Here is a 13,742-nt window from a genome sequence, read left to right as displayed (position 1 = left end):
CAGAATAGTAAGTGACCTGACGGAAGACAGGATAAGATGCCTACTGCAAGACAAGATCTTGCAGTCCTAAAAGTTCAGAATTGACAGCCTGAGGTATTCTCGTCTCCAACACCCCCAGCCCCAAACTTCAGAACTGTGAAGATTAACGTAGAACACATTTGTTCATTTAAAATGATATTAAAAAGAAACAAAATAACGAAGAAAATACATAGAGGATACATAATCGCACTCTACATTAGGAAAATAGTAATTTGTTTACAGACTGACTAGCACATACTGTCCCGAAATTAGAAGTTAACCTCAAAGTTCTCTCCTTCACAGTTAAGACTGTCTTAATGACAGGCATATATACACACCTTATTTAGGCAGATATTTATATACCTGCCTCAGGTATAAATCTCAAGTAAAAAATCTGCAAAACAGTTTCAATTTACCATTTCATATATTGTTAGAGAAATGCATCCTTTGGTTTCTCTCAAAGACAGAATGATGCCAAAAAGCTCCCTGCTGTACAAAAGCCAGGTTCACTCCAAAACAAGGGAAATCTCTAAGAGGTTAATTTTATTTATTTATTTATGTATTTGGAGACGCCCCTTCAGTCATCACCTGTTGAATTGGGATGTGTGCAACCGTGCACACAAGTGCAGGAACCCTTGCTCAAGACCTAGCAACAGTGTCAAACAAAGCATCTTTGAAAACAAAAATACTTAAAATCTTCTATACTGTAGAAGTTAAAAGTTTTAATAGCTCAAGTTTGAGCATGAACTTCCCTGAAATGCAACACAAATGCTTTCAAAATTACCTTAAAAGAATACTCCAGTTTTACAAGGAAAGGAAAGTTCACTGCTTGTAATATTCTCTTCTCATTCAGTGTGTGTTCTATTTGCTTCAGTTTGACGACCTAGGACAGAAAAAACAATCTTCAGTTGAAGTATGACACTTTATAGTTGTTGATAAATTTTTCAGTGTAAAACAATCAGCTGAAAGTAAGCTTGTAACTTTACAGATAATGAAAAACCTTATGGATTACTAGTACAGCAACAGTGCTGGGAAAGGATTAAAAAGTCTAACAACATTTTAAAGAGTAATACTCATGCAATATGGTTTGCAGAGTGTTTCTAAATACATGCCAAGTATAGGAATCAGTAAGGAAAACATCTACATTTTCTTAAGTATTGCTTGCACTTGTAATGGAGATACTTTTGCAGCAAGATGACAACTCAGTAAAATCCATTTGATCTGTGCACCTTTTGCCAAGAAAGGCAGGAAATTGTGTCAGATGTTTAATTATGAATTTTGTTATGTGTGAACAGCAGTAAACTGATAAATAGTTATTTTACATAGCTCACGTATTAGTGAGAAGACTAAGGAGAATACAAATTCAAAATTTCCATTTTTATAAACAATACCTACTTCTGTCAGACCTTTCAATGTTTTTTGCTTTTCTGCTTAGCAAACAGCTTAGCAAAATTGTTAAAAAAAATTGTAATAAAATGCTACCTTCTTGGAATCCATTATAATGTTAAGTTGCTAACAGGGCAGTAAGTGGCAGATTTCTGGTAAATGCTTTTTCAGTAATTAACAATTGTTTTCCTTGTGTTAAACCCCAACACTGCATAAATAGTTTTTTTCCACTTTACTTAATCCCTGTTGCACAGTTTATCTGTATCTCATTTTGAGAATGGCATGACTTCCAAGTAAACTTACTTTTTCTGCCTGCCCCCTGCTGAAACAAAGAGAAAATGTACGAGCGATCAAAACAAGTCTCTTTTTAGATGTTCAGAAATAAAATTGAACGGCTGTAAGTAACAGATAAGCAAGATATGTTTAAACACATTTCAGTCAGGGTTGGTGTAACTTTTAGATGCAAAAGGTAGTACCTATTAAAAAAACACTACTGTTTTGAAATAGACATCATACAATAAAGAGTGTTTTAAAAATATTAAATCTCTTTTGAACCACAGATCTTTAGGGACCAAACAAAAATTTTGCTCAAATCAGCTCATTTGTGGGAAACATGCCGCTCATTCCTAGAAAGCTATGGTACTGGAATTATCTCAGCCATTAAAGCAAACAAGGTTTTAGTTTGATATTTTGAAGCATTCTGCTGCAATGCTAGACAAGACTTCACCACCCTTCCTGCATCTTTGGCTGGTTAGATACTGGAGGGTGATGGCAGCAGTACCCCAGACTGAAGCTGCTGTTTAACGCTTTGTAGCATCAAACTGGACGTAACTCTGCACAGCCTTGCTCACATTTAAGCTCAGGCTCAGGGCACGTCCAGTGCCAGCTTCCTGTAGATCAAATGATATCTGGTAATAGCAGATTCTCCAGCAGCTTGTTTATGTCCGAGCTTTTGTTAACAAAAATTTTTTCCCCAAAACCATTACATCATGAAACTAGGAGCAAGAGCTCTACACACAAAACTGCTGGCTACATCAAAATCTATTTTTTAATTTATTTTTCGTGTCCTGATGAACCAAGTGTAAGATTGGATAACAAAGGGACACACAATACACTTTCTTCTCTTGTTTCAAGTAAAACGTAAATGAAAAATTATAGGCGGCCTGCATATTGTCTAATTTCAGACATCTTATGTTTTCTATAATACAGGAAGTGATAGAAATACACTCTCCCTAAACCATCTCCTATTTTTTGATCAATTAATACACGTTATTAATATAACACTAATATATTTCTAATAGAACACAGATATATAATTATATATGCTAAACTGAGTTGAAAAAATGTGTTATTTCATAAAGGAACACTTCAAGAATTGATTATAGACAAAACCATCAAATTAATTAATAGAAGACTGACACCTGAATGGAAACATCTTTAATCCTGTGAATCTTTTACTGCAAGTCCACTGCAATCATTAAAAGTGCGAATTCTTGCTTTTACCAGATAATTCTATAACTATAACTTTCCAAATTATTTTAGACTAAGAGGCAGCAATGAGTTTAATGAATTATTATTTTTTTAAATTCTCAGACTGTTGTTATGGCAGCTTTCTGAAGTAAATTGCTAAATTGCTCCAGTGGAGACAAGGACAATTGACAAGGACTCATCTATTCATGAAAAAGGGTTCAAAGAAAAACATTTAAAAACCTGAAATTTGATGCACCCCATGCAGTAGTGGGACGCTCATCATACCTCGTGTTACAGCAACACTCCGTGCAAGATGCCACCAACCATACCGAGGTAATGACAAGGTAAATTTCCACATGGGTGAAAATGGTCTGGCTGTCTTTCAGTTGTACTATGTTGGAAAGTCTTTTAAATTTAATTGGGATTTTTATTTTAAAATAATAGTTAGAAACCATTGTTATAAGAGAATGCTGAAGTTGCAAAGATTTGAGCTTTTCCAAGTAAAAAAATAATCCCAGAATTGACACTAAAAGGCAAGTCTTTAATTAAATGACACACTATTCAAGGTCCAGGAACCCAAATCACTTGTAAAAAATATGGGAACTGCAACTCCAGGAAAACAATTTGATTATGTCACTGCCATAGTTTCATTATATAAAATTACTGAAGAATATAATAATGCCTAAGTGCAAGAGCCCACATTGAGTCAATGCCGACTTTCATTTTGTCAGTTTCTGATTATTAAGTTCTCTGTGTCAGATTAATGTTTTCTTAATATGATTTTTGTTATACATCAGCAAACTTATGTATAGTGCCTTACAAAGTAAGACTGACTCTTATATCAGGGACTTTAGAATCTACTAATCTAAATAATGTACTTCTGAAAAACTTGTCAAAACCATTAAAAACTAACTGTACTGATGAATTATTCCTTTAAAATACTTCTTAGCATTCTGGAAATCTATTTTATTTAAAATTTAAACTTTATCACATGATGCAGCTTACAATCTAGGAGTAATAAGCTGCTAAAAACAATCAGGCTGGAGTAACAATACAGATTCAGACTACACCGCTTAAGTTTTCAACACAGAAAATAACTATTGTGTGACAGCTGTTCCGAGAGACACACTACTGTTCTATGCAGTTACTATAGATGCAACAGGATTATTACACAATTATGCACACAAAAATAGTACCTCATGGGATCAAGAACGGAAAAGAAATAATTCATGCAAATTATTTAATAAATTGTGGTTCATAAGTGAAAATTCTGAGAATTTGATCCAGAGAGTCTTCCAGAATTCTGAGCTACCCTGGAAAAGTTTACTTACTTATTTTAACTACAGCATTACGTTTTGCGTTTGTCAAATAATATATAGGCCACCTTACAAAAGCTAAGCAAAGAATCTAATTGGTAACATTTTATTAATGCCTTGGATACTACTTCCAGCCTCTTCAGCTTGCCGTTTATGTTATTGGTGGTTGTAAGAATTCTATGCAAACCCAACAATTGAATCTGCTATAAGACAAAGTCAAGGGTTTAAAAGTATCACCAGTATCCAAGTGTGATAACCAAAAGCACAGTAAGTGCAACACAGTTTAGCCACAGTTACCAGATCTTTGTCTACATCAAACTCTTGTACCACAAAACCCACCATAAATTACACCAACCTTCTGTTTGTCCAGTATCTTCATAGCATAATACTGCTCTGTGGATTTATGTTTCACCATCATAACTCTCCCAAATGATCCTGTTCCAAGGGTTTTTTGCCTCTCAAAATCATCTAGGCCAGCAGTATTCTACATGTACAAGGATATAATAACATAATTTACAATCCAATACCCAAAGACAATTTTAACTGTATAAATTGAATTTATGAAAGAAAATTGAGTGAAACTACATTTATTGAAGACAACTATAGCCAACTATACTGTTGTTATAATTTCATGCCTGTCAATTTTTAATAAATTTTACATTACTTCTAAAACAGAAAAAGACTTAACTGAATTGTATCAACATTTCTGTAATTTATCCATACAGATGACACAAGCTTAGTAAGAAACACTTAGCAGTAAACAGATCATGAATTCAACATACAGATAAATAACCCCCTCATGCTTCACAAACAGGAATATTGGAAAATGCAAAAAACCCCAAGCTCTAGAGACAGTTCTACATGTGATTTGTCTAGAGACCATATCACTGAGTAAATTTTCTCAAATATTCATTACCGTATCTTTTCAAATGCTGGTTTAAAGACAACCCTTCCCCAACAAGCCAAACCCCCAAGTTCAATTTTCAGAAGGTTTTTCTCCAACAAGTTCCTTAAACTACCCCCAAGCCTTATGCAGTAGGCTCAATACCCTTAATTCCCCTTAAAACCATGTGGAAAATTATTAACAGGTTAAATTACAGATGTGCCAATGCTTATTGTTATAAAAAGCCAGCTAAAGCATGCCAGTAGATTTTGAGTCTTGTCATGTTGATGGTGAACATCACTCAAAGTAAGAGAAAGCTGTTGTTCAGTATGAGCATTTCATCAGCTCAAATCTGGAGAAGACCCAGGAGTCTTTGCTGATGAACTTCAATGACAAAACTGACATTAAAAACTGCATTAAACTTATTTATGTTTTCTGCACTGCTCATTGCAGACTAGTAACACACTGATAACATTATAGAAAAAATGCAACAGGGAAAACTATTGAATGTTTAAATGACTGATACCTGAGGGGGGCTTTCCCATTTTCTTAAAAAGTCTTCTTTGGCTTTGGCTAGGAACTCTTTCACTGAAAACACACACAAAAAAAGCACATTTTAATTAATGGAGATGCTTTGTTAACAAAATATGTAAACTTTATTATCAACTTCTTTCTTCAACTTGTAATATTTCACCATGTATGAAAGCAAGCACCAATGCCTCTAGAACTTCTACAATATCTCCAGGTGATCTTTATGCTTTCTGGAGTAACTACATCATTCTACACAAATTACTTAAACTAAACCAGCTCTAATAACTCACAATATTGTATACGCAAGCAGGCTTTAAGGTGATGCAAGACATTCTTAATTTGACTGGGAAAAAACATGAACACCTGACATATACAAATAGCCATTCCACAAAGTTAAGACTATTTATTTATTTTTGTAAAATAAGTTACATTTTCTTTCAGCTGATTGAGCGTAATGTCAATCTCATTGCTTTTTCCCCTCATCACCTTTATTTAAAGGCTGTTTGCAAGCTCAAGTAGCAAATGAATAGCATTACTGCAAAGACAAAGCACAGGGCTACAACAACACTGCACATTAGGCATGCCCAGAGTCACAGAATATGTATTTTAATCTCAATTTCCCACTGAAATTGAAGGAATGTATAGTAGCAGAATTCTGGATGACTGTTCAAAATGTACACCAACATATTTTGTTCCAATCATCTTTCAGATAATTTTTTTTTTCATATCACGTATCAGCCAGATCAATGCAGATTACTTAATGCACAGTCAAAATGGGAGGTGTTTCAGACATTGCCGTGGTTCTGAAAGAGTAACAGAATCAAAAAGAAAATATCGTACTGGCTTTGTGTTCTCTGAATCATTTCACATAATACAACGATAATAACAGTGGATGTTCTGTACTATGATGTTCTGCCACAAGTAATTTATGAAAATACTCAGCAACAGGCCAAGATTATTCTGGTCTGTATCTAGAAATACACGTTTTCACAACTTTATTTTACCTTCTGATGGTCATAAAAAAATTAGGTTTCTAAGGGGCTGTAAACAACCATCTGATTAATCAAACTTTTCTGTACTCTTCTTTTCAGAGAATATCAGTGTCTACAGAGGGAACTTTTAAAAAATTCTCTTCTACTACAAGTACAGTTACAGCAGCAGTAAAAACAATGGCAGCCCTGGAGAATGCTGGTCTTGCACTTTTTTGTTTTTCTTCCCCTCTCAAGTGAGCTACGGAATTCAACTATCACAAAATACTCAAGGGAAGTTTATGGCTCCCACCAACACTGGCTCTGATGGAGCAGCAAACATGAAAATTTCAGAAAAAATGTCAAAAAATTCTTGTGGACTTCATGGTTAGAGAAGTGATAGCCACCAAGTAATTTTGCTTTAACAGAAACTAGCAATATCATAGGAGGAAGAGATTTATTACCCTAAACTTATGGTTAAGTAGAGTAGGAAGAACACAGTTTATATCAAAGGAACTTTTAAATTGGTATTAAAACTCACTGAGAGTTGAAAGTATTTTAGTGGGCAATCAGTAAAAACGTTTGACATATCCTGTGTGGGGAAAATATTTCCATTGTTTTTAATTTAGGGGGGTTACTCATGTAATGACTTTTAATGATCCTAATTTGGGAAAAGGACAGGATTTCCTGTGGCGTGAAATAATTTCTCAACACAAAAAAGGGAAGTTAACAATGTCCAAATTAATGCCTGATGATCCTTTTTCCATTAGGAGAACAGAGATAACTTGATAAAGTGATGACTACTGATAAAAGTTTTTAAAACATCAATTTATGTCAAACTAGCATGAGCTCTTAATGACAAGGAAAAAACCCTCAGATGATCATTAAGATTACCAAAATGCGAGCCTTCAAACTTACGTGGCTGTAGCTTAGAAATTAATGTTAACTTTAACACTGTATAGCACAACCAAAACATGAAATTGGTCTCATTTTCTTATGTTATTACAGTACATCTTAAATATCCCTCATGCTAAATTCATTGTTCATATAAATAAATATTTTAAATTTCCATGTTTTGCACTGAAATATAATTATTCAGTATTTCTAAAAATGACATTTACATGTAGTCATCTTTGTTCTACTTATAGAATAAGGAATGCTGTTTGTGGAAAATGTGACCCAACTGGAAACATTCAGATTGTGGAAGCAGGAGAAAAATCTCTCATTACTAGAATATCAATAAGCCACAAGCTCTCCTTCAACAAAACTTCAAAATAATTCTACTTCACTTTTGCTCTTTTTTCTTGGAAAGCAGCACTGAATGCATATTTTCAAAATAAAGCTACCTAATGGTGCTCATTTATCTTTAAATCACTATCTTTTAAATATGATTTAATGTTCTGTGGCATGTTTCATTAGAATTACATTTTCTTCCTAATGAGAAAGTGGGTCAAATTGTGCCTGGTTCTCATTTTCAGAGGTCGCCTGGGCTCCTAACACCAAAACACAATCAGCAGGTGATTTAAAATATAATTTAGGCAACTTAAATGCATACACTTCAGTCACTTCTGAAAATAGGACTTAGAATTCTAAGCAGGAGAAGTACTTTTGAAAATTCTCTCTCAATCACAAGACATTAACTCTTGCTACAGGAGAACATTTGATTTCTACTTTTCAGGTGCATAATCAAAATTTACAACAACTGGATTGTAGTGGCCATTGGTATTATTGTGATGATGCAAACAAATAGGTTTATTACATGATTAGACTTAGAAATTTCCTCAAGTGCACATTTTTAGACACCTTACATTGTGACTATGTTTGCTTTTCTAGTCTTTTAAACTGTTTGTAGCATCTGTGACTTTGGGCACTAATGAAGGAATGAGCATACCAAAAGTCTCTATAGGTTCCCCAAGGGTTTGCAGGAACATTCACCCACACAGATGAGATGATGAAGAGAGGAAAGAAAGAAAAGAAAAAAAAAGAAAAGAAAAGAAAGTTTTATGCATTTCCACAACAAACACATAGAAAACACAAATACATTCCACCCTTTCCCCTCCCCACTCAAGAACAGGCCCTGTAATAAACCAGCCCTTTCCCACACAGACAGAATGAGTCATGCTAAGTCACAGAATATTTGAGCAAAGAAAAGAGAAAAAAACCCAAAGGAAGCTAAATTCAGTATGAAAAAAAGGCGATGCATCACAGAAATAAGCACAGCTTACAAAACTTCAGGAGATCAAGTTGGCATCTTTAATAATTAATCTATTCCAAGACACACACATCCAAGGAACTGTTGCTAACAAAAGCATATCTATCTTCATCGCAGAATGCTGGAACACAATAAAACCTGTAATCGGGTGATCTTCCCACTACTTAGCACTTTGTTGCAAAAGACAGCATGTGTGAATTGCATGGCATGTGGTGGATAGCACAGAAATGGCAAACAGTCTCCAAAAAAAAAAATAAATAAAAAAATCACAATCAAATTTCAGTCCTGTTACCCAACAGCAGCCACAAACCCCCCTGAAAAGTCTAAACTGCACAGCTGAAGTTGCTGTATACAAACTGGAATGCATACAGGAATCCTGTATGGTCACCATACAAGTATGATTTAATTTTGTAAGACTGTGGAAAAAAAAAAAAGAATCCAGGAAAGAGATGTTGATATATTGGTTCCCATAAACACTGAAGAGCAAGGATCACTCATATATGGCTCAGCAAAGTGAAGATGAGGGTGCAAAGAGTGTATGCAAAGACCAGCAAACAAACCCTATTCCGACTGGTTTCACTGGTACAGCAGAAGTTGGAGTGAAGGAGGCTGAAACTAAAGGGGGAAAAGCTGTTGCTCAAGAAAGGAAGATGCCGGAAGGAGAGAGCAAAGCATGAGTAACAGCACTGGCACGAGGGCCACAGCCGTGGTCAAAACAACTGGACGCGTCAGGAAGGACAGCAGCTGGAACTGGGGAGGATGCACCAGTGATCCAGAGATCAGGTAAGCACAAACACACAGTGCAAGCCTAGCTCTTCATGACCAGCAAGCGCAATCACTGGAAGAGGAAGCAAGTTTTAGGCAATGCAGACATCCAAAGCATACAGTAGAATATCTGGGGAGATACGCAAAAAGGTATTAAAAAGTCAGGTAATGGCTGAAGAGTCACAACTGGAAGATTTCAGGCAGTTTTATTTCTTCCACCTGCTTCAGTTCAAACCCTGGTCAGAAGAAATGCTACAGGTACACCCGCAGCTGGACAAGACACAAGCTATCTTCTTGCTTATCACAGGTGGCATGGGACTTGGCCTGTGGAGAGCTGTACTCGGAACCAAGGCAACATGATGGTCAGCAGGAAAGTCTGCTGGAAGAGATTTCTAAGGGAAGGGGAACTCAAGATCCAGAGGTTCCTAGGTAGTAATACCTCCTTCCATGGCAGTAAATACAAAACAAAAAAAAAAACCCCAAACATGAAAAAAATACCACAAGCAAAAACAAAAATCCCCTGGACCCACCCCCAAACAGCAGGGGACAGTTATCTTTATCGATTAACTCTTGTATGGAAAGTCAGCAGGCTTATAGAAAAAATGGTTAACAAAGGGCACAGTACTCATGTACTATAAAGAGTACCCTGGCCCGAAACACACTTTAAGAGCAAGTGAATCAGAGGAAGGCACCTGAAAAAAAAAAGAAGGGTTAGGACCTCTCAAGCTGCAGGGGTGCAGTGACAGCAGAGGGAGAGGGGTCACAGATGGAGAGTCCTGAAGAGTTACCATGAATTACTTTGCCCTTCTCCCACCTCCCACAGGCACTGTATTTGTTATTCTCAAGCACATCTCCCACAAGAACCAGCGAGCCAGAAATATTTACTGGGGGGGGGGGGGGAGGGGGGGGGGGGCGCGCGGAGAGCACGGGGAAAGTATTTGGATGGCATTCATGGCAAGAAAGCAACAACTAAACTGATTAAGTCTAAACGTTGGGCACCACTACAAACGCCCATCTGCTGTGCTAAATGCCAATCTCTGCTTGGTATTTAAAATGCCCTTTATCAAAATACAATTCAATTTTTGTTCCAAAACCGTAATATAATCATTGGAAGTCTGTAATTAAGTGGGCTATTTCATTAAAATCTCCAAAAATAATTTAATGGAAAAGTGAGTATGTATGAAGATATTCTGGTAATTATATATGTATATTTCATTTTTATAAAAACAATTACAGCCTTTAACATTATTGAGATGTACATAGATGCCTCAGTGAATCCTGTGGTTATGGTACCACATTTCAGAAGCAAGTGAGAAGTGTACAATTCAAATTCTAAGTCCCATTCTTAGACCTTCAACTTGTCATCTTAAATGTCTTTAAATTTCTCTTTTGATTGGCAATAACAACATCATAAGGCTTACAACAAGATTTCTCTGTGCTGGTAAGTTTGAAAATGAACACAACTAACCGTTAAATAATATACACTCAGAGGAAGTAGTGTGAGCACCAGTTAACAGTTTAATAGCTGGGAAACACTTCAAAACACAAACTAAAATGGTAGCACTGAAACAGACCATCAGCAAGAACAAAACACTTTGTTTCTCACAATGTGAAAACGGTGGGGAAAAAAACTCCAACGTGATATAAGCCTGGCACCGTTCAAGTCCATCTTGTGTTAACACTGCAGTGAGACACACTGGCCCTCCCATGAAAAACTGACCAGCTATGACTTTGTCTGGTTTCTGCTCTAAGAGTTGCAAAGTCAACTACGGTTAGATTAATAACTCTGCATCAATTTAATATCCCATTTATCAACCTTTTGACTTTGAGAGCAAGGTTTTGATCTCGTATTTCTGTTTAAACACCAATTATGATAAAAACAGGTGATGCAAAGCAAACTAACTTACCAGCTGCAATGGGTAAGAACCTTCCTTCAGTTAAAAAAAACCAACCCACAAGACCCAGAACATATGGAGCAGTTCTGAAAAAGACATTTGTTGGAATATAAAACCTTAAAGTTCTTAGTAATGGAATGATCACGTAAGAATTAACAACTGCATAAAAGTTTGCTATTAAAATGGAAGCACTAATAATCTAACTGCACACTGCAAACACTTCTATGGAATACTGGGAAGGACTGGTAAGAAGTGGAGAGGACAAGGGATTGGAAAAAACATGAAGAAAAAAGGGAGAGGAACGGGATAAACAATAAATTAAGCCCAATTACAGCTGCACTGCCTAAAGACTAGAAGAAAATACTAGGATCCGATTTTTGGGATAGCATATTCAAGAACTGATTTACAGCATGCAGTAAGTGTAAAATACAAATTGTTCTTATCCATTACAAAATTACAACTCAAAATCTGAAAACAGGCAAAATCTTCTTTTAATCCCGTCCACAATTTTGAAGCCTTGAGCTAGACAGTATTTTGTCAGTTTCATAAAAGCAAATCTGCAACAGTTAAGAGCTCTGTAAGTAGCCCAGCTTTTTTTTTTTTTTTTTTTTTTAATTTTATTTTAGTTTTCAATGCTACAGGGTATAATTTTAAGCTGTAAATTAAAGCTGAAGTCTTACTTAATGTTCACTTCTTTCCTTGGCTGGCAAGACAGCAACAGCCTGCACAAGAGATGTGACAGATTTGGACAAACCCAAACAGGAGCCAGGTTTCCAGCTATCAGAGATAATACCTATTCTTTGTTGAATTCTGAGCAGTACTCTACTGCATAGAATACCAGTCAAGACTGACTTCCTTCTATTTTTATCAGAGATAATAAAATCAATTTTATTTACAAGTCCTATCTTCAGCCTTTCCATCTTTTATTCTTTTTCTTAAATCATGAAGTACTGGTCCAAACACAGGTGGTGAACCCTGAAAATGCCAGAAGTACAACATAACAGAGACCACTCTGGGGAGACAGGACCAAATCCAACTAACAGTCACTTAAAATGTGAATCCTTTAAATTTTTTTTGAAACTTTCAAATGTATAATGTAAATCAGTAAATTTATTCAGCCACAAACAAAATCAAGTCTTGTACTAGTTCTGCTCAGCAGTTGTACACGTGTATATGTCCCGATTCAATCATTTTCCACCAGAAAACCCATACAGATGAGATAAAAACTTTGCTTCCTTAATCTAAAAGAGACCCCAGACACCATGCTTATAGAAATTTATTAACGAATACACCTTCATTAAAAAAAAAAATCACTCCTCCCTCACGATACACACAGATTGATGCCAAAAAACTCAGAACAAACATCCAAAACCTATGAATCAAGCTGGGATTTATTATTCAAATCCTAAATTATGGGTTATATGCAAGACTTCCTCAATGCAGACAAGCAGAATAGCTTCATCTGAAGCATGGGACGTGACCTAGTGTCCTGCAGAGTCCTGGTGGGTGAGAGATGTTCCATCCCTTCGGATATTTTAGTCCTTCATGGCAGCACCTCCCTTTCTTACCCAAGCTTTCCTTTCAAATTAAAGTGTTATTAGCAACCTTTTGCTGATTGATTATACAGTTGATTTTTTTTGTTCCAGTTCTCTAAAGCAACCAGTTAGAACTGATATCCAGTTAGTTAAAACTAAGCTTTGGCCTAAGGAAAGGAATCTCCTTCATACCTTGTTCCTGCTTTTGAAGTGCTCATTAAAGCGAATTATTCCAGACTGCTGGAGAAAACACATTTGTAGATGTGCTTCCTCTCTTGCAACAACCCACATGCTTTGAGGCTTAAAAGTCCAAGAAACAGCAGTTTGGTTTATTAGGCTGCAGTTCAGTGTTCAGTATGGACTGGTATAAATAAAACCCCAGGACTGTCCTTCCACAGTCAACTCATTCCTGCCTCTCTATCATGACCTTCCTTGAAAGAGCAAAAGCATCCCTGTGGCTGACTGCCAAACCATGTCAGGGAGCCAGGCCAGATTAAAAAGCAATGGACAGAAGGCAGGGAAGGACAAGGGAAGCTAATTTTAATCCACAGCAGTTCTCAGTTCTTTTCATCACATGAATGCTTCTCCTGGGGCAAGGGAAGGGAGAAGTGTCATGGAAATGGGCAAACATGTGGGGCAGACCTGCTGCTTTTCTGAAGAAGTGGCAGTTCATGTTAGCGCAACACAGCCATGAAAGTATGGCATTGGACTACTGAAAAGGCTTCTGAGAAATAATTCTTATTTTATTAATTTTCAATCATTG

General features: G+C 36.2%; 1 protein-coding gene across 2 annotated transcripts in view; it reads right to left on the bottom strand.

Annotated features, from left to right (window-relative positions):
- PRKACB (protein kinase cAMP-activated catalytic subunit beta) overlaps positions 1 to 13,742 on the bottom strand; it is a 75,058-nt gene that overhangs the window by 13,584 nt on the left and 47,732 nt on the right. For both annotated transcript variants that reach the window (XM_056355728.1, XM_056355729.1), the window contains exons 2-4: positions 5,600 to 5,661; positions 4,546 to 4,674; positions 803 to 901 (exon numbers count right to left, since the gene is read on the bottom strand). In XM_056355728.1, the coding sequence (XP_056211703.1) occupies positions 803 to 901; positions 4,546 to 4,674; positions 5,600 to 5,661 (290 nt within the window). The remainder of the gene's footprint in view (positions 1 to 802; positions 902 to 4,545; positions 4,675 to 5,599; positions 5,662 to 13,742) is intronic.

This window comes from Falco biarmicus, chromosome 11, assembly GCF_023638135.1.
Source record: "Falco biarmicus isolate bFalBia1 chromosome 11, bFalBia1.pri, whole genome shotgun sequence".
Classification (NCBI taxonomy): domain Eukaryota; kingdom Metazoa; phylum Chordata; class Aves; order Falconiformes; family Falconidae; genus Falco; species Falco biarmicus.
The sequence above is the reverse complement of the archived record's forward strand: the minus strand, read 5'-3'. Positions and strand labels throughout refer to the sequence as shown.